Here is a 22,044-nt window from a genome sequence, read left to right on the forward strand (position 1 = left end):
ATATATGGTAGCACTTTAACGTAGGCATTCTGAAAGGGATTCAGGAAAGTATTCAGGTATATATTCAGTTAAATATACTAATGTAGCTAATTACTGGCAATGTAGATGCTATTTATTTTTTAGAAACAATAAGGTACTCTTTGTTTGTAATCCAAGATTTGTGGCAGAAAGAAATGAATATTCAAAGCTGTTCACCAGTAGTTTAATTTCTAGTGTGAGAGAGGTCTGCAGCTATACCATTTTCCTATTCAGTGTGCTTAAGGTAGAGCTTATCTTAAGTACCAATCAATGGTTTTCTACACATGTAGTATTACTTAGCATACAAACAATTATAAACAAGAGAGAAGGAAAGAAACGAAGATTTGAGCCTTAGGATCCTAGCATTAGGATTCTTTACCACTTTTTCTTTTGCATTACATCATAATGGTCTTGGTTTAGAACGTTGCTGTCTTTCTCTCTTGGTAAGATACAGTTTTGTTCAAATTCAAATCTTCATTTTATCAGGTGGATGGCCTGCTACCTTAATATAAAGCTACTCTAAAAGCCAGTGTTCTGTATCTTTTATGTAGTTTTATACCTGCTATATGGTTTAATCCAAGATCTTGTTTTTGGAAGGTTTCTCTTTCATACTTGACTGATAACATATCAGGTTGCAAAAACAACATCTGTTCTGTCTGGTCATTAGTTCGACTGGTTGATGTGATGCCTACTGAATCAAAGAACAGTGGTGTTCTGTAAAATTGTTTCTATACTTACATACTCTTCCAGACGTTACAATCATATCTTCATGTTTATTTCACTTCTCTTTGCTTCCAAAGTGATCATTCATAAATAATAATTCATGAATTGCTAGCAATGTAAATGAATTATTTATAACTTTGAATCATTTTCTACCTCCTGATTGTTTTTAAAAAGGGTTGTTTCTGGTCCTGGGGATTTGTTTGGTGTACAACTCTGTTCAGACTGTTTTCATTATTTGCTAGTGCATGTCTTTTATGTGCGTTGGTTTAGAGCTCAGTGATGTGCGATGATAGGCTATGGATAATCACAAATTTCTAGAATCCACATACAGGAGCTCTGGTTTTGAGAATACTTGTAGTATTTAATTAACACTGTAATCTTTGTGCATTCCTACACTGACTGCATGACCATTCTAGGGTTTTAGCGAAGCTTTCCCGAAAATCTATTTACTCTTTCTTCTCAATATAGTTAGTTGAAAAGAGAGTCCTAGTAAATTTTTAACTGAACGTGGGATAAATTAAAAACATTGTGTGTTACCTGCTGCTGTCCCAGCTAAAAAGTCCCAGACATAAAGAGATACACACACCCTTCACCTCTTTTCAGCAATTAACTTTTCTCAAGAAACTCTAAAGAACAAGCTTAAACTAATTTTCAGAATTTTGAGGATGAAATGTGTCTTAGTGTCCAACCTTCTAGCTATACCTTCCATGTAAAAGTTTATCCTTCAAATCTGAGTTATCTTGCTGCTGTACTTTGTAATTTCTTCTTTTTTTTTCTTCCTGTTCATCTTGACTTGCCCCCAGCCCCAAAAAGGCAGTTTACCGTGTTAACTTATCAGGATTATTAAAATTCTTTGAGGTTGTATAAATGATCTTGTCTGGTAAATTGCTCATTGAAACAGTAAATTCTTCAACAAGTAAACCATTGTTGGTAAGGCAGTAACGAGTTAAAATCCATAGAATCATAGAATAGTTTGAAGTCTAGTCCAACCCCCCTGCAATAAGCAGGGTCATTTTCAACTAGATCAGTTTGCTCAGAGCCCTGTCTAACCTGACCTTGAACGTTTCCAGGGATGGCACATCTACCACCTCTCCTGGGCAACCTGTGCCAGTGTTTCACCACCCTCATTGTTAAAAATTTGTTCCTTACATCTAGTCTAAATCTACCCTCTTTTAGTTTAAGAAACTCTTGTCTTATTGCAACAGGCCCTACTAAAAAGTCTGTCCCCATCTTTCTTATAAGCCCCCTTTAAGTATTGAAACAGTGCAATAAGGTCTCTCCAGAGCCTTCTCTTGGCCAGGCTGAACAATCCCAACTCTCTCAGCCTGTCCTCATAGGAGAGGTGCTCTAGCCCTCTGATCGTTTTTATGGCTGTTCTCTGGACCTGCTCCAACAGGTCTGTGTCTTTCCTGTGCTGGGGACTCCAGAGCTGGATGCAGTACCTCCGGGTGGGGTCTCAGCAGAGCAGAGTGGAGGGGCAGAATCCCCTCCCTCGACCTGCTGGCACACTTCTTTTGATGCAGCCCAGGATACAGTTGGCTTTCTGGGCTGCGAGTGCATGTTGTCGGCTCATGTCCAGCTTTTCATCCACCAGTACCCCCAAGCCCTTCTTGGCATGGCTGCTGTCAATCCCTTCACGCCCCAGCCTATATTGATACCAGGGGTTGCCCCAACCCAGGCGCAGGACCTTGCACTTGGCCTTGTTGGACTTCACAAGGTTGACATGGGCCCACTTCTGAAACCCATCAAGGTTTCTGGATGGCATCCTGTCCCCCAGCGTGTCACCTGCACCACTCAGCTTGGCGTCATCTGCAAACTTGCTGAGGGTGCACTCGATCCCAGTGCTTGTGTCATTGATGAAGATATTAAACATTACTGGTCCCAATACAGACCCCTGCAGGACACCACTTGTCGCTGATCTCTCCATCTGGACTTTGAGCCATTGACCACTACCCTCTGGGTGCGACTACCCAAGCAATTCTTCATCCACCAAACAGTCCACCCATCAAATCTATATCTCTCCAATACAGAGAGGATTTTGGGGACCATGTCAAAGGCCTTACAGAAGTCCAGATAAACAATATCCGTAGCTCTTCCCTTGTCCACTGATGTAGTCACTCCATCATAGAAGGCCATTAGGCTGGTCAGGCAGGACTTGCCCTTGGTGGAGCCATTGCTGGCTGTCTTGAATCACCTCCTTGTCCTTCATGTGCCTTAGCATAGCTTCAATGAGGATCTGTTCCATGATCTTCCCAGGCACAGAGGTGAGGCTGAAAGGTTGGTAGTTCCCAGGATCATCCTTTCTACCCTTGTTAAAAATGGGTGCAATATTTGCTTTTTCCCAGTCACTGGGGACTTTACCTGACTGCCGTGACTTTTCAAATATCATGGAGAGTGGCTTGGCAACTACATCAGCTAGTTCCCTCAGGACTCTGGAATGCATCTCATCAGGTCCCATAGACTTCCATATGTTCAGGTTCCTCAAGGTAGTCACGAACCTGATCTTCTCTTACAGTGGGAGGGATTTGCTCCCCCAGTCCCTGTCTTGTGATCCACTCGCTAAAGAGGTGTGGGAAGAGCAGTTGCCAGTGAAGACTGAGGCAACAAAAAAAAAAAAATGAGTGCCTTAGCTTTCTCCTTGTCCATTGTTAACAGTTTGCCAGTTGTGTTCATCAGGGGGCCTGCGCTTTCTTTGATCTTTCTTTTCTGGCTGGCAAAGCTATAGAAGTCCTTATTATTATTGAGTCCCTTGCCAAGTTCAGCTCCAGCTGTGCTTTGGCCTTCCTGACCCCATCCAGTGAGACACAACTGTGAATCCCAAACCTCCAAGCAACTTGACTTCAGACATAAGTTCTGTATTTTGAGTAAAATTAATTTGATTTATTCTAGTCTATTATGTAAATCAGTATTTGAACATATGCTTAAAGATTGGATGTTTTTACTAGATCAGCCTTGTTAAAAATGATTACATGAATTATTCTTCATTAGTTTGCCTGACCTATTTACTCATATACAAGCAATAGCTTGTAGACGCTCTCAAAAGGAGTTTAAAAAGTGATGCAATAAAAATATTTTAGGCATATTATATTGCATGAAATTAGGTGATATCACAGTTTGCACTTTCTGAAAGTATCTGTATTTAAAGATTTTTCTAGATGGCGTTTATCACCATAGTTAAGTAGGCTTGTTGCATACTGCCAAAACAAGAGTTCAACAGTTGTTGTTGATTGCACTGAAACTTCCATTAAACAAAAGTTGAAAGCTTTTTTGCAAATGAGTTTGCCACCTTTCTTTGTCAGTCTGGTTTCAGTCCTGAGATATTTAAGCCAAATTTCCTTTTAGGGTTGCATTATCTGCAAGTGGCTTAAACTGGTCTTCAGTGGACAGTATTGAATTGAAGAACATGTCTCTGTGCTTCTGCACTGGTTCAGTAGGGGTTGATTCTGAGGTACAATAGGATTCATCAGTTATAAGTGACTTTGAGGGGGAATGAAACTCTCTTTTAGAGAATTATAATTAGACATATTCATTTGAATAAAATTGCCGTTATGTCATCTATAGATTTGATGGACCTCGAGGAAGAGGATATGACAAATTTGAAGGCTCAAGACAGAGAGGGCCTCGTTTTGACTCCCAGCGCTCAGAAGGATACAGGTCACGTTTTGACCGACAGAATACAGATGGACAGTCTTCAAGTAGATGGGGGACTATCCCACGAGGACCAGCAGCACAATTTTATTCTTCAACAAATGCATCACATGGACATGGTTCCCGACCTAGTGGTCCACGGTGGAGGGGGCCCAGGCCTCATTTGGGACAGCAGCAGCAGTCACAGACAGACTCACAGTCAGAAAACAAAGAACCTTTTACAGACGTAGCTAGCAATCAGCAGACTGTAAGCAGGACACAGTCTACTCCCGATGCACAGAGTGCAGGTACCATTGAGCCAAACGAGGACCTGACAAACGCTCAACAGGAACCTTCCAAACCTGAAGTCAAAGAAACTACTTCAGACCCTCCTAAAAAGTGGACGTGGAGTTCACATGATCCTAACCAGCAAGTAGAAGAGTCCAAAGCACCTACTCCACCTATTCAGAACCAGCAATCAACATCCCTTTCTAGTAACCCTGTAGCTTTGCAATCAGATATTGCAAGAACAGGTGGTGCAGTAACCCCTGTCACAGGAAATGAGGATTTGGATTCTCCAGACAGCCAGTTGATTGCTTCAGATAGCACCCAGGGCCTACCTGGACCAGAAAGCAGAGGGAAAGGGCAGTTTATGCATGAAGATAGAGGCAAGGGACCAGTAAGCAGAGGAAGGGGCCAGGGCAGACTGGATGATGGCCGTGGCAGAGGGCATGGGGATGGCCGTGGCTGGGGAATGGGCCGTGGCCGGGGCATGGGAAGGATGGACGGTGGCCGAGGGATGGGAAGGATGGACGGTGGCCGGGGAATGGGAAGGATGGACGGTGGTTGGGGAATGGGCAGGATGGATGATGGCCATGGCCGGGGAATGGGCAGGATGGACGAAGGCCGTGGCAGAGGATATGTATACAGAGGCAGAGGGCAGGCTAGGCAGGCATCCATCCGTGGCAGGGGAATGTTCAGGAGAGCAGGCAGCAGGGAGAGGATGCCAGATAGGCGGTCAGGCAGCAGGGAGAGGATGCCAGATGGACGGTCTGGCAGCCGAGAGAGGGGACTGGGTGGACGGTCAGATAGCCACGAGAGGGTGTTCTCTAGCCGAGACAGAGAGCTAGCTGGGCGGCCAGGCAACTGGGACAGGGGTCGGGCAGGTAGCCGTGAGAGAGGCCCCGGTAGGCGGGCAGGTAGCCGTGAGAGGGAGCCCTTGCGGCGGGCAGGTAGCCGAGAGAGGGAACCCTTGCGGCGGGCAGGTAGCAGGGAGAGGGTCCCTGTCAGGCGGGCAGGTAGTCGGGAGAGGGTTCCTGTCAGGCGGGCAGGTAGTCGGGAGAGGGGCCCGGTCAGGCGGGCAGGGAGCCGGGAGAGGGGTCCCATCAGGAGGGCAGGTAGCAGGGAGAGGGAAGGAGGAAGATCTGAAACAGGCAATATAGATAAACCCATTCACCTAGGAGATGACCCTGACAAATTGCCTCCATACCATCGAGATGAGACACTGAGGGGTTCTTGGGGTCATGAAGATGACAGAATGCAGGAGGAATTTCCTTTAGATAGTCAAGATGACCCTTCTTTGGAGCATGAGCGATTGGATGACTGGGAAAGAGAACGATACTGGAGAGATCACAACTCTGATTATCAAGATGATTCTGTAGATGCATATGACAGAGATGACAGGTTGCAATCCCACCATTCATTGCCTCCATTATCTCCCCTACCACCACTACCTCCTTTATCATCTGATCATGACAGACGAGATTCATGGTGGGATGACTGGAAAAGGCCCAGAGAGAGGGAACTAGAGAGAGATCTAGATAGGACTGGAAGATCCTCAGACATTTACGATCAAGATTTAGATAGAGAGTGGGATAGAGACTGGGACATGAGACCTATGGATGACAGAGAAGTGGGGAATCCTGACCTGGATATCCCTCCTCTACCACCATTACCACCTCTTCCACCTCTGGACAGATACCGTGAAGATAGGTGGAGGGACGATAGGAATAGAGATCATTATGACAGAGACCTCCGAGAGAGGGGGGAGCTAAGGATTCGAGAGTATCCAGAGAGATATGACACATGGCAGGACAAGCAAGACTACCTTCCTGAAAGGACTGATTGGGAGAGGGAACGGTTGTCGGATAGGTGGTATCCAGATGATGGAGACAGACTGCGCTCTTTGGATGATCATTCAGATTCATCCCTTCCTCCACCTTCGCATTCCTCTGATATGCTGGGAGGAGATTCAAACTTGGACTCTGACCAGTCATTGGGAGGAGTGATGGTCCTTAGCCAAAGACAGCATGAGATAATTCTGAAGGCTGCCCAGGAGCTCAAAATGCTTCGGTGAGTTGACTGGTTCTGTCACTTTGGGTGGGAATCCCATTCTGTGGAGATGCTTCTTTCCTAATTCATTCCTTGGTTTACACACTAATGGCCTTATTTCTTTTTGACACGGCATGATATTAGGAGCTCATGTGGAACAAGTTGTTTGGAGTACCTCCATCACAGCTTTTGTGGATGGTTGTCTTTTCTTAAATAGGTGGTTGTCCCTTTCCCCATGAATGCCCATGAATGCGGCATTCCCTGTTTGTTACTTTCCAGGAAAAGATCTGGCCACATCACCTGACCAATCTTTTTGTTATCCTCAAATGAGCTTGTTGATAATTGCTTTTCAATCTTTTTGTTAGTGTCAGATGAACTCATTGATAATTGCTCTTTAATACTTACCTGTCAAGATCTATGTTAATGTTGTTCTTAATTCACACAGTGAGACCTATTTAATTTTTGGATACTGCTTACTTTTTAATTAAAGCATCCATGTTTTTTTTCTTTTTTCTTTTTACAATGCTCCCTCATTTGAAATCCAGCATTGTCAGTGTATAATTTTTGTTGAGTTTGGTTGATCTTAGTTCTGAGGATCAGCATAACAGCAGTAATAACAATTAGGAGGATATGAATGCAAGAGCTCACCAAGACCACGTTTTAGAAAGCAGCTACTAGACTCCCTAAGGCTTTAATAGGTGTTTATTTCAAAATAAGTAATCCTCTTAAACATCAGAAACATCCTAGGGCTCAGTAAATTTAGTAATATTAGAATGAATGGAGCACATGCCATCTATCCAAATGCTATCTTTGTGATTTGGTGCATGGGTTTAGGTGCATTAAGTGTATTTGGAAAAAAAAAAACAAAAACAAAAACAAAAAAAAGAAACCAAAAAAAAACAGAAAGATGAGTTTCTTTGACTATTTCTGGTGCATGAGATCTTTCAGAGGCGATTGTAGAGAAAAGAGGAAGCATCTTAGAGACAGATGTTCATGTGGTTCATCCTATTCATGAATTACTAAGAGATAGCTAAGGATTGGCGCCTAGTAAAGATGGGGGTTTAATTTGATAAACAAGATATGCTGTAATAATGGGTGATTAAAATGAACGTTTGGTTATCATTATTACTTTTACATTAAACCATGTTGCAATATACGGAGACATTTTGCACTTTTCTTGAAGCTGTTTTGTTTTCAGACTCATAAGGTTGCTCAGCATCTGTCCCATATGCAAGGCCTTAGTTGCACACCAAAATGCAAGAAAAATAATTTTTAAAAAAGGAAGGGATAACTTCCATTCTGAATAGTTTGGTCTTTCACTGCAGTTAGATTAATTCAACAGGTGTTAGTAATTGTAAAACCTGTGTTATAAAGCAATATTTGCCAAAAGTTCAGAGCAACTGATCATTTTCAGCTTCCTGACGTTCCCATTGCCTCAGGTTGCCAGGCATATGTTTTGTTTAATGTGACTAGCTGCAAGCCAGTGGACTTAATCTAAGGACCATAGTGGGAATTACTGCCAAAGTGAATAATTTATTAGGGCTGAAATATTTAAACACGGAAACTAAAACATTTTATGTAAGAAAGTAGATACATATACCTCTTTCTAAGCTAGTAGAAAGGGGAAATATAAACATGACACTACTGATACTGAATTTTAATTTGAGGAAAATCTTAAAAATTAGTTACACTTGTACTTCTCATCAGGTTCTTATAAGCAGGTGACCCCAGTCTGAACAGTAGGCACAACTTTAACGAGACTGATGATGATATATTTTTTGAGCCAGGAGTTATACCAGTAGTGTGGTGCACCTCCAAAGGTAAAGCCTTCATCTGGCTTTGCTTTTATTGTGTATAAAACAGCATACTCTGAGCTGCATGCTGTTCTGTATTTGTCATCTGGTGGTTTTTTTCCTAAGCCAGGTGTAAAGAAGACCTTTTAAGTGCTAGCAATTGCTCAGTTTACTCTTTGTACTAATGCAGCATTTTGGATACCTTTCTGTAAGCCAAGTTCCCCTTGCACTGGACGCTGAACAGATGGGTTGCTAGTCAGGATGGCCTCTGTTGTGCCTAGTACAGAGGGATCCTGTTCTTAGTTGTTCTTTGGCCACTAATTAATAATTAATATGAACAAAGAGTTATTAGCAATTAAAAAAACCTAGATAAAAAGGTGCAAACAAAACCCGAAAGGGAATCATATTGAATAGATAGATCTTAGTAATCTGGTGGTTGTAGTACTCACTACTGGTCCTGGTCTCTGCTCCATAGACTAGGGTAGCATTTTGATACATAAAACAAGGAAACAAAAGTTAACATCGCTGCTTTGTTTTTAAATGTTGGAGTCTCTGTTGTGCTTTGCGTTGGCCTCAATCCTGTTAGTGTGCAACCCAAAGCAAGTGACTGAGAGCAGTTAGGCATGCATCTCCACTGAGCTTCTGGTTTGCAGAAGGTCTTTTCCGAAGCTAAAATCTAGCTTTGCTCTTTACTGTCAAAGTGGAGTGGTTCTGGCCAAGCACAAAAACATAATTGCAGAGGAAATCTGTGATCAAAAAAGGAGGCAGCTAATATACTAAATACTTCCATGGTTAGGTGAATGGGAAACGGACTTATGGACCATGTAAAGCCTGTTGTGTCCTGTTCTTTGGGCTCGGCCCCTAATGCTAGTGTAATATGTGGGTTTCACTATAAATGTTGATTTCTTTAATTTTTCATTTAAGCTACGGACTATGACATTTTCTTATGATTCATGTGCAGAGAGCAAAAGGAACAGCTACAGAAGTTGAAAGAATTTAAACCTGACATTTCCACACAGGACTCTCCTAGATCACAGAACACAAGCACAAGGCCGGGTGCCTTTCAGGTAAATTCATATTGTGTCAACTTAATAACATGCTGATAGCAATTACTGATAGCAATTATTAATGTATATGTCAGACCAGTTCTGCACTCTGATGGTCAAACTTCTCTGTGGAATGTCTCCCCAGCAGCCCTTACAACCTCATCAATCTTCTGTTGAGGCAAAGCAACTTGATAGTTTCTTTAGATTTTCCAAAGCCTTTCTTACTCACTCTGTCCACTATGTCTTCTGAGCATGACCCATGAGTAGCGCGTGAGGCTCAACAACCTAGACTGCTGTGGGCTGATGTGCAAGAAACGGTGAGTCTTTCCAAAACAGTGGCATAAGGCTCACGAGAAGACCTTCCTGTTCCCTGCTTAGCTAGGTTCTGATACTGCCTTTAACTCCAGTCTTGCTCTGCTTTTTCTACTTTTAAGTGCTCTCTCCTCTTTGAAGAGGTTGAAGAGAGAAATTTGAGGATTGGTCCGTCAGAAACTGAGATATTTCAACACAGAGTGGATATTAGCTTTCTGTTTGCTGTCTTTATTAGGATTTCTCATTACCCTCTGGAATATCGTAAAGTGCATGGAAGCTCGCATTTGTGTACTTCCGTGACTTCATCTCCTATTGTGATGCAAGTTATTCCTCTGCTGCTTAATCTCCGGAATGGTTCTGGGAACTCTTCTCAGCTGTTTATATTTGGGGGTTTGGTAACTCATACCTGGTCAGAAACCAACTGAACTTCTGCAGTCGTGTTAACTCAGGTTTATAAATCCTTCCTAGAATGAATAAACAATTTTGTTTAATGTATGTTGGAGGAGATATCTGAGCTGATAGTCTTCATTCTTCTTCGCATCTTAACCCCAAAGTTGATGGTACCGTTAAACTTAACTGTACTGACCTCTGGGTCTGACGTTTAGCCAGACCAAGCTTTGTTTGTCCCTCCCTCCAGAGAAGGGTTATGCAGTGCAGTGTATGAAGCACTGCAAATTTTCTTTTTGATATTTTGTATCTCAGACTACTTCACCTATCTGCCTAAAGGTATTCAAACAACTGTAGTCTTTCTTGGGATTCCTACCTTCAGACTTCTGCTGTGACTTTGAACTGTTATTACAAAGTTCAGCTTTGCATCTGCAACCATTCTGCAAGTTTTGTTGCATGTTGCTAATAAGGCTGCCTATAACTTGGCATCTGCTGTGATGCTGAAAAGACTCTTGTGACACAGCACGTGGGGTTCCATTAGAATGTTTGGTTCTTTTGTTTTTTGTTTTGTTTTTTTTTTTTTTTCACTGGGCGAGACCTCCCCATTTCTTATGTTGATCTGATGTTGATTTCATTAAGGGGTTTCCAGGTGATTGTGCTCTCTGGGAATTTTTCTAGTGACTTCCAGAAGGAAGCTGGCCTTATCAATTCTTTTGTGTCTCACCAAGCTGCCCTACTTTCAGACTTTTCAGCCTCCTCACAGACAGCAGGAATCTTTGCAGACAGCAGGAGACTTTGGGAATAAAACCGTAGACACTTTTGAACTGAGATAGGCCTACTGGACCTTAAAGTGGTAAGGTTATTTTGAAGGAGAAAATAAATAGTATCTAAGTCTTCACATAGTGAACAAACACCAAATTAATTCAGGCCACCAGTTCTTGAAATATTGTCCTCCTACCTGTAGCACCTTGATGGAGGTACTAGAAAATTTTTATGGCTTATGATTTGATTACCAATTGCCATTGTGCTTACTGACTTACAGAGGATGAGAGAAGGTTAGTTTACAGATCTACATTAAAAGTGCTTTCTGCATCTAGGTCTCTTCTCAGCTATCTTCAGAGGCACCAGTAGAAGCCCAAGCTATTAAACCTTCTCCTGCTGTTATTATAAAGCCTCCCGTGTTGTTCAGACAGCCCACCCCTGTGACAAGACCAAGTGCCCCACTGACAAGGCCACATGCTCCAGTTTCTACTCCAACTACAACCCCAAGTCATGGTCAGTCTTTAAAACCATCACCTTCTGCTGTGGAACAGGAACGCTGGGATGAGGATTCTTTCCACGGACTCTGGGACACAAATGAGGATAAAGGAGCAAATATGGAGTATGAGTTGTGTAAACAGGAGTCAATGATGCCTCCACCAGTCTCCTCGCCTGTGAAAGTACCTCCCATTCACACCGCTGTTCCATCAGCTGTACCAGTGTCCCTTCCTCCAGTTATTCCACCAGTTCCTAAAGCGCCTGTAATTCAGCAAACTGTGGATTATGGCCACGGGCGAGGTGGGTATTACAATGTATTTGTTTGATCTGCAACAGAGCTAATTAGTCCTTAGCTTCTTTCTAAAGGAGTGTGCCATGCAAAGCATGCTGTAGATGTTCTGCAGTTGACCTGTAGGCTGCATACTTTGTGATCTAATGCTAAGCAATGTAGTTTTAAGGAGTTTGTAACCCCTGGCCTTGAGTTTAATGTTTTCTTCAATGCTGTGATAATGAGCTATTTCATATGAACTGAATGGTATATAGCCACTTCTGCTTCTAATAAACACCAACTGATGTGATCACATCAATGTGTTATGTTTAGATTGATACTGATACTTTCACTTAATCCCTTTGTAGCCATGTGGAAATAACTGTGCTAGAAAGTAGTAGTTTGGATTGTTACAATTCTTAGATGTGACTTAGTAAATTAAAGCAGAATGTGACTAGTGTTAGTATTATTTACATACTGCTTAATGGGTGCGAGGTACCCTCTAGACAGGGAGGGAGACAAAGTTCTAGTTCTGAAGAGTGTGCACTCTAAACAGGCATTTAACACATAAACAGGGAAAGGCTCTGATTTGTGGTATCAAGCTTATTAAAGCTAAAATTCATCACTAGTTTTTTAATAGAATTAATTTTCCTCGTTCTTAGTTTTTAACAGGAGTGAAGTCATGTCGTAAAGTTCTTAAATTGTGCACTGTCGTTTAAAGAGTGTTTTTTCCTCTTAAGGTGCCATAACATGAATTGAAACCATATTGATTCCATTAAGTAGATGTTTTACTAAAAGCTGTTAGAAAAACTGTCACTGTTAGGAATCTAAAGTGAGCGTTTCAGTTACTAACCTAGTTCTAATACTACACTAGTTCTATGAGTTACTGAAACTTTCAGAGCATTTTAATGTTATAATCTTCTGACTGCGTGCTACCTGAACTCATCTGAAAAGGCAAAAGTCCCATTTTTAAGATAGTGGTATGCATACTTACACACACACAAACCCGCTCCAGGCTTTCAAATCCATGGTGTTGTGTATTTATGTATAGCTCTTTTTGCATTATCTATTAAAGGAATTTTTGCTAAGTTGTTCCAGTCACTTTAATGCCATTGACTGATTGCTTTTCGTGATGGAGGAAAGGAAATGGAAGAGGGGTATTTTAAGACCTTGATTATTTTTTGGTTATTTTCGACCAGATATAACCACCAGTAAAGTGGAACAGATTCCATATGGGGAGAGGGTAACCCTGCGTCCGGAACCTCTACCGGAGAGGCAAACATTTCAAAAAGGTAGGGAGCACTTGGCTAGCTCTCAGACAGTTAGTTAGCTCTTAAGAAAAGTTGTAAGGCACTAAAGGCATATTTTCAGTCAAGTAACTCTTGTTTAAGTTAGAACCACTTTTATTTTCTTGAGAGGCCCATAAGAATAACAGTTTATATTTTCAAGAGGAGTAATGTAGTCAATGACCTAGCCACTTTAAAAATTCCGTTTTCTAGCTTTAAGTAGGATTTCATGATATGGTTGTCTGTTACAGTTTGGAGTGGCTGATTAAGTTCATTGTAGCCCTCACATATGTTTCTATATACTTTTCTTGCATTCTTGTTTGTTGTTTTTCCTTCAAAAATAATAAAAAATTCAGAGTATGTTTTAGTAGTTTGCATTTCCATGGGTTTCTACTTTCAGAGCATCCTGGCCGTTACAACAGAGAAAGAGATCGTGAGCCTTATTTTGACCGTCAAGGTAATTCCAACACAGATCATCGGGATTTCAAGAGAGAGCGGGAATTGCACAGAGACCGTGGTTCTGTGGACTATGAACGAGAGAGATTTGAAAAAGAGCGGCATCCCCGAGATGATAGGTACATGGTTTTGGAATACTATTGAAATCAATACAATTCAGGCTGCTTGGGTATCAGGCTGTCCATTTTACCTGCGTGGTACATGTTCATTTCTTTCTGGAAACCATCGTAGAAATTCTAGGAATACGCAAAATTCTCTTTTGGCAGGGTTCTTCCTACTACACCTTCAAGGACTCAGTCTTACCGTGACAAGAAAGACCATCCTTCCTCCAGGAGAGGTGGTTTTGAAAGACCACCATATGAACGAAAAACAGATCGTCCAGCATATGATCATGGGCCTTCCATGTTTGGAGGTACAGTTTCTCAGTCTTGAAGCCGTGCTAGAATATTGTGAAAAATATGGACTCACAGAGGTGAAGATTAATTGGGCGAAGTTGAATTGATCTGCAGTATTTCTTTGTTCAGTATATATAATTCAGGAAAATTTATTCAGGGAGTGTCACATAGTTTGGTTTCTCAGTAGTGATGAGGTCAGGAATGCAACAGTTATACTTTGCTAAAAATGACTTTGATAGTAATAGGTTCAAGATTAGAAATGTGAATTATTTTGGGGATAAATCCATGAATTTATCCTAAAATAATGAAGGTCTGTTTTAATCAGCTCAGCTGGGTATGAACATCTTAATTTTTTTATTTTACTGAACTAAGAAAATTCTTCTGTCCAAACACTGGAATTTGAAGGTGATCGTAGAAATTACCCTGAGGAAAGGATTCCTATCTCTGCTCCATCAATGCCCCGTCAGCCACCACCTGCTCCACGAGTGGAAAGGAAGCCAGAATCTAAAAATGTAGATGATATTTTGAAGCCACCAGGACGGGATAGCAGGCCAGAGAGGGTGAGTATGCATTCTGAAAGCAGCAATCGGTTTCTACAAGGTCTGTATTCAGATAAAATGCTCATCAGTGTAATACGTTGGGAACAAGCCTACATTTGAGGAAGCTCTAAAAATTCTCTTGGTGCCTTTGCAAAAGCCTAGAGTGTTGTAGCATAACTATTAGGAGTCCACAGGAGATGTAAACTTCCTGGGAATGCTAAGATGAAATTCCTATTAGTGGGTAATGTTAATGTATTTTAGACTCTTCTGAGATCTTCATTTGGATTTTTGATGTATCCGAGGAAAGACTTGGCTTTACACAGAGTCAGAGATTTGGCAATGCACCATGTAAAATAAGAACAAGATTCAGGCTATAAAACATTTAGACGTGTTTCAGTTAATTGTATCTGAACAAGATCTATAACATCTTACACAGCATGAGCTGCTGGGATCATTAACTTCATATGCTCTTCTTCTGTGGAACTACTACTGTTCCTCACAACCTGGTTTGTAAAATAGGCAGTGAGGCATGGTACTGGCTTTGCTTGATGATATGCAAAAGTGCAAGCCCAGAGCACATAATTTTCTGGAAGAAAATTTTTGTTAAAGTATTTCTGTTAAATGTATCCTATCGTCTTACAGTGTCCTATCTTCTTACATGATCTTTGTTTCAGATTGTAATCATAATGAGAGGGTTGCCTGGCAGTGGAAAGACACATGTAGCAAAACTCATCAGGGTATGTAAACAACCACTGACTGTATAGTGCTGCTTGTTTTTTACATACAGTTCCTCTGCTGTTTTCTTTCTGTTTTTCTGGAATTTCAGCTTGTTGTTATTTTCATGTTCTGTGTCTTCGTATGGCATCTGAATCCCCTCCACTATTAGCAAGCATTAGGGATACTGCTCCCTTCTTGTTTTGAATGTAGAGCAGGGAACTGCAATTTACCAAAAGCATTTCGAAGATCCTCTGTAGCAGAATAGAATTTTTACAGCAAGAGTGTATGTTTTCTTTTTGCTTTCCTCCCAGGATAAGGAAGTAGAGTGTGGAGGACCCGCACCAAGAGTGCTCAGCCTGGATGACTATTTTATCACTGAAGTGGAAAAAGAAGAAAGAGACCCAGATACAGGGAAAAAAGTGAAAAAGAAGGTACTTTTAAATCAGTTGCTTATCTTGACAAAGAAACAAGACATTCTGGAACAACACAGTGGCAATCAGAATTTCAGTTTGTGGCTTCGGAATAGTGCAGAGGTCTGTGGGCTGTTGTTCAAAACAAGTCAATATAACTTAATGGCAGAATGGGCGAATTCTTAAAATTTGACCTTGAAGATGTTTTTCTCGTACCAGCGTACTTTGTGGTCATGACATTCAGCGGTTGAACATTAGCAATTTAATAGGTGTCCTCTTTCTTAAATGCTTTTGTCCTTGATAAAGGTGATGGAGTATGAATATGAAGCTGATATGGAGGAGACCTATCGTACCAGCATGTTTAAAACTTTCAAAAAGACCTTGGATGATGGCTTCTTCCCCTTCATTATCCTTGATGCTATCAATGATAGAGTGCGACATTTTGAACAGTTTTGGAGTGCTGCAAAAACCAAGGGTTTTGAGGTAATGGAGCCTAAAAAGCATTTGAACTTGCTAGCACCTGTATGCTGGTATTTCTAAACTTTTGAATGCAAAGTCCCTCCCACATCCAGGAAAACTGCTGTGGTCTTCAGTTACAAAGTTACCTTTCTTAGAATGTACAACTGCAGAGTGTATCACCAGGCAGAAAAACAGCTCTAAAAATTGATTTACAATATTTAATGTTGTCTTTCTCTTTCTAGGTGTACTTAGCTGAAATGAGTGCAGATAACCAGACGTGTTCCAAGAGGAATGTTCATGGACGCAAGCTAAAGGAAATCAGCAGGGTAACTGTATACATCTGGAGTCATAGGATTAATGATAAGTTTCATTGTGCTTTCAGGCCTGCTGTTCTTGGAAAAATGTTGACCTCTTTTAGACTACATAATGCTTACACTTTTCCTCTAAGAAGAGCTGGTAGTTATTTCATGGGATTGATTGAAATTACTTTTCTTAAGTACAGATATATCTTCATGATCAGAAGCCAAATTTTCCATTGAATCCGTTAAATTTTTAGAGGTGCTCCATTTTTGGTTGTTGTTTTTTTTTTTTTTTTTGCTAGATGTCTGATCACTGGGAGGCAGCACCACGTCACATGATGCGCCTAGACATTCGTTCTCTATTGCAGGATGCTGCTATTGAAGAGGTGAGAATCTCTGTGCTCGTTAAAATTACAAATTATGTAGATGTGACTACACTGAAAATACAAAGCAGAGAAAGGTATGATCTCAACAGAGCAGTTATACTTGGTACTGTAGAAAGCCAGAATCGCTGAGTCAGACAAGTGTATTCCATTATTTTATCAATTACCCAAACATGAAGGTACATGTTACTTTTTTATCACCTTTTGGAGCCCAGACTTATGCATCTTTGAGGAAGAGTTGAAGCCATTTTGCTCTTTATTAACTCTTGAGTACCAATTAAAGAGGATCTTTGCTGTCTCAGATGAAATTCAGCACTTTTTTGGGTTACTAGATTAATTGGATCTTAATGTGAGGAAGTAGTTTGATAAAATAAATGAATAAGTAAATAAACAAATTTGAACTCTTGATCCCCGCTTTGAGAAACACAGACCTGTAGGAGAGAATTAAGAAGTAAACGAATAATATGTAGCAGAAGATTACACTTGCTGTAGAAGTATGCTACCTTTTTATTCTATTTGCAGCTGCAACATGCATCTTTGGTATGTCAGCTTTCTGTATTGCTGCATTTGTTAGCAGATGTTTCAGGAGCTCTGGGAATAAATTAGTATGTTAATCATATGGTCATCGTGAATGTACCATAGCCGCATCTTGGTGTCATAACAGCTCTTGCCATGGCCATAGAAAGTGGTGAACTGCTGAAGTAGGAGGAGAGTTTACTCTTTGCAGTTCATCACGGGGTCAGCAGGTTATTTTTGAATGTCCAAATTCTTTGTATCAGAAAATAGTAATCTTTAAGGGGACAGCAAAAGGCTCAGCTCTCAAGTAGGCTCAGAGAAGGGCAGATCTGGGATTCACTCTGTGTGCATCAAGGTTTTACTAATGGTATGAAGAACTGTGCATACTTTGAGAGTTTTAGGTATTCCACAGTACGCACATGCATCCCCATTAGAGATGTGGACCCCAGAAAGTATTCTGTTAGATGGGCAGGGTTAGATGTATGTCTTAAAGCATCCATTTTATTATGTTAATCTCTGCGGTTATTATTGTTTACCATGATATTTAAATATATAAAATATAAAGGCTTGATAGAGATGTTCTATGCAGAGTGTGCCATTCCAGTGATGTGTAAATGGCAAGCTTAAGATCTTTTTCTGAGATTTCAGGTTTTGAAATGTGATTATGTGGGAAGCAGGAGAAGTAACTTACTGTTACAGATACCGATAGCACAAAGAATGCATGTGAAAGAAGAGAATAAACAATCACTACTTTCCCATACAGGTTGTCACTCTAGCTAGAAGGGAACCTGCTTCCAAGAGAAGCCAAAATGGAGCCAGTATTCCTATATATTGCATCATCATACTTTCCAAGACGAATCCTTTCTTTCCCTTTCTATTTGAACTTGGAATCTTCTACTTAGGCTGCTAAAAAGGTAATACATAAAAGTGAAGCAGTGCCTTGTAACTCTGTGCTTGTGCTTTGGAACAGGTGGAGATGGAGGATTTTGATGCAAATATTGAAGACCAGAAAGAAGAAGTCAAGAAGGATACAGCAGAGGAGGAAGAAAGTGAACTGGTAGGAGACACATCAGCCATCTCTAACAAAATGTTTGTTAATGTGTCCGAGGAAGATTCTCAATCTTATAAATGCCAACCCATTGCCATTCTTAGCCATGCGATCTTAATACACACATTTCTAGTCATTTGTTCCTTAAACATTTCTAGAACTTTAATGTTAAATCATATTATTCCTAACTGATTTTTTTTTTTTTAAGAATTTGTGAGTATATGCCACAAACAGCATTATCAGTGGAGTATGGCAACATGCCTCTTCCTGACATTTATACATTGCAGTACACTATAGCACTGTCTTCCAGATTATCCAAGAGTTACAGTAAGTGGAGGGATGGGAAGAATGGGCAAAGATTAATTTAGCTTATTTCCTTTCACATGTCTAAAGAACTCTTCTCGACTATCACAGTATATGACAACAGTTATGAAAAAGAATGCTATCTCTGCCAGGGCTCACTGACTTTGTCAGTAGGTATTTCCAAGATGAGGGATTAGGTCTCTTGGATAAATGAAGGTTAGAGCATTGCCCTAAGGGCAGGTGGTTTTAGGTATGTATTTAAAAGGCTACAGAAGGCTTCCTAATGTAACTTCTTGGTATGTGTTGGAGCTGCAGCTGGTCACAGCTTGATGAGTTGAATGTGTCAAACCCTAGTTCCCACAACCAAGCAGTTAAACTCCAATGAACAGGAAGTAACCAAAAAGCATCTGAGATGAGCAAAGTCCTTTTTCTTGATGAAAATTTACTATTCCTCAGGAGTGGCAGTTTAGAAAGCAGTTGAAATACGAACAAAAAAATTAAAGCTTAGGAAGAGTGGATTTTAATAAACATTTGTTTTTTTGCAACTTGACTCATTTATTCTCTTTACTAAAGTATTCTTTGCCATAGGGTATGACACTTCATAAAGTGTGGTTAGAACATTTCAGAGACGCATCCATGTTTACAAGAATATGGCTGCGAGTCTCATTTCTTGGAAATGAGCTGTATCTAGAAGAGAAAGTTGTCTTTAGCTTTTGAGACATCTGTGCATAAATGCGTGTGTTTGTGTGTGTTCATGGGCTCTGGGGAGTGTCCTAATGTGCAGCACGTGTAACTATAGGCCTTTTCTTTATGAGACAAGGAGAAAGCTTGGTGGTGAAAACAATGGAAATTATTAATAACTAAAAGTAATCTACATATAAGAATGTTTTCTATTCAGATTCACAAGAGATGAAAAATAGCAAAGAATTATCTGCTGTATGTAATCTCTGCTATTCAGTCACATGGCTAATCTCAAGAGAGAGGTATGTCAGACAGAAAGGTGGAACAGTATGCTGTATTTGGTATCTGTTGCCTTCTTGAGAGCAGTTGGTAAGGGTTCTTCAATTCATTTTGCTGCATTTAATCCTGTGGAAAAAGAGAGGTCTGAAGCTTCTGCCATATATCAGATGTCCCTGAAATATCCAACTGTCTTGTACCAAAGGATGGAGTCTGAATCTTTTCTTATCCTATCTGGGGACTGGGATATTGTACAGATTCAGCACACAATAGGCAATTTCACACCATCAAAGTCACTCTTTTGTTGCTATTATCAACTCCCATAGGGTTGTTCGTAGCATTTAGACAATTCTTGCTTTTCTGTGCTTGATGGTATGAATTATTGATGCATTTAACTTAGTGTTCTCACCAGCATATCACACATCACTTTGTTCAATACAGGCTTTTAGCTGTGGTCTAAACTTTCTGAGCAAATTTTAATATGCAACTTGGTTTAAAAGGGTAAATATACGTATATGCATGAAGTTTGTTTATTTGTTACCAGGAAATACTGCAGCACAAACTCTGCTGGTTTGTATTAACTACAGACTTGATTAAAAATAACAAAATAGAGATCTGATGATCTCATGTCGCTGATATATGCTTAATAGAAAAAGGGGTCTTTCAAGGATTTTGGAAGAGCAATGCTGAACATAATCAAAAGCAGTGTAGCTCTCTGGAATAGTACACTCTGATTTAGTAACCCTTACCATTAACAAATACATGTATATGTTTACCACAGTGGAGGCAACCTATAAATAGAGCAGGAAAGAATTTAGTGTAATAAAACTGGTCTGTGGATTGTTTGTTTTCTTGTTGAAATCTTCTAGAGTAGTTCTTTTCCCTCTCTATTCAAAATCATTCTTAAAATAATGAATTTCGCGCAGTGGTTCCATTTCACTACATTGAGCTTTTTATATGATTACAGAGAAACATAAGTAGTTTTATAACAAATCTGAACACCTGAAATGAGTTATAAGGGGTTGCTTAGTAAGAATTTAATTTTCCAAGAGTATAAAATGAAAAGACAACAAGATATCTGAAATAAATACTGTTTTGCTAAATTTAGTATCATTACACTCGTTTACAAGGAATAAGCTGGCTAAACATCATTACACGTAAAACATATGATGACATTATTTGTAGGGAAAAAGTATTTTAAAAGAATCACTGAACTAAGAGGGTTATTTTAAAATGAAAAATTATGCTTAAATCTTAGTGATTCAGCAGATACTCTAATTTAAACCAAGAAAATAATTTTGTTTTGTTGTGGACTTACCACTCATACAAGAATTTAGTATGTCCCTTCAAAAGGATTAAGTGAAGCTTGTGTGTAGTAAATCTGGGAATATATTCTTAAAAGCTTATGACTACAGCAACTTTTTAATTTGTATTTGTAAAGCTTTGAGTGTTCTTTATGCCTTATAAGTTGTGTTGCAATAACTTTGCCACCTGGAATAATACAATAGCAGTGCACACAGCGCCATTGCTGTCTGTTAGACTCATTCCGGAGTTCTTTGTTTGCAGAGGACAGCACTCTTGTAATGCTTTGCAAGGGCTGCTAAAATCACTGAATGGGAAGTGGATGCAGAAGTTCTGAAATACTGAGTAATTTGTTTCCTTCATCTGATAACAAGAATTGTGCCTTACAAAAAGAAAAACCTTAAGCTCCCATTATAATGCTGTTTCCAGTTCAAAAGTGATATGCATGTGTGTCTCTCTCTAATCCTCCGAGCTTCTCTCTGTGTATGATTTAGGGTTACATTCCGAAAAGCAAATGGGAGATGGACACTTCTGAGGCAAAGCTAGGTGGGTATTTATTTTTTCCTGTTTCTTAAAGTTGGTATCTGATGATGTTTGCAAAACCTGAATTTTCATTTTCACTATGCCTACTTACCAAAGACAAATAAATGTATTGATCTCATACGTGTGTCTGAAACTGCAAAAGCATCTATACAGAAAAGGACTTTGTCTTCTGCCAGAGGCAAGGGAGTTATGACTTTCTAACCATCGCTGTTTTATATTCTCATTAATTGTTCTTCCATCTGTTCAAGGAAAGTACTTTGTCTCAAGATTTTTAAAAAATTCTTTATTCACCTCTTCCGTATTATAAAAAGCAAAGAGTCAACTTACATTGCACTGCATTCTTGTTCATACTGCATACCTTTATTTCAAGCCTAAATGTCATCAGTAACTTCTTACTTTCTTGGAGACATGCCTAGTAGCTGACTGTATTGAAGATGTTTCTCACTCTCCAAAATTGACATGTGTGAGGACAAAGTAGTACCATGCTTTGAAGTTGGTTCTGAATGATTAGGCCTCGGTGTATCTTTTCAGCAACTTAGGTATTGAAAAGTTAAAGTTTGTTATGCTCTTCAGTTCCAGGAGAGTACTAGAACTTTTCATAGTAGGATGCAAAATGAGCTTTCCAGCAGCACAAGGGCACCGTTTTTGCTGCACTTGTTCTGATTAGTG

The 22,044-nt window shown here is 40.1% G+C and overlaps 1 protein-coding gene across 2 annotated transcripts in view; it reads left to right on the forward strand.

Moving 5' to 3' along the window:
• The window catches only part of YLPM1 (YLP motif containing 1), a 39,069-nt gene that overhangs the window by 9,724 nt on the left and 7,301 nt on the right, over nt 1-22,044 (forward strand). The window contains exons 5-18 of one of the 2 annotated variants that reach the window (XM_082485889.1): nt 4,303-6,720; nt 9,454-9,559; nt 11,335-11,794; nt 12,962-13,054; nt 13,449-13,623; nt 13,771-13,916; nt 14,272-14,459; nt 15,113-15,175; nt 15,467-15,586; nt 15,872-16,048; nt 16,267-16,350; nt 16,626-16,709; nt 18,193-18,279; nt 21,327-21,378. In XM_082485889.1, coding sequence (XP_082342015.1) covers nt 4,303-6,720; nt 9,454-9,559; nt 11,335-11,794; nt 12,962-13,054; nt 13,449-13,623; nt 13,771-13,916; nt 14,272-14,459; nt 15,113-15,175; nt 15,467-15,586; nt 15,872-16,048; nt 16,267-16,350; nt 16,626-16,709; nt 18,193-18,279; nt 21,327-21,378 — 4,253 coding nt within the window. The remainder of the gene's footprint in view (nt 1-4,302; nt 6,721-9,453; nt 9,560-11,334; nt 11,795-12,961; nt 13,055-13,448; nt 13,624-13,770; nt 13,917-14,271; nt 14,460-15,112; nt 15,176-15,466; nt 15,587-15,871; nt 16,049-16,266; nt 16,351-16,625; nt 16,710-18,192; nt 18,280-21,326; nt 21,379-22,044) is intronic. The other variant, XM_082485890.1, reaches the window with a different exon arrangement.

The sequence above is a fragment of the Vanellus vanellus genome (genome assembly GCF_965231255.1).
Source record: "Vanellus vanellus genome assembly, chromosome: 6".
Classification (NCBI taxonomy): Eukaryota; Metazoa; Chordata; class Aves; order Charadriiformes; family Charadriidae; genus Vanellus; species Vanellus vanellus.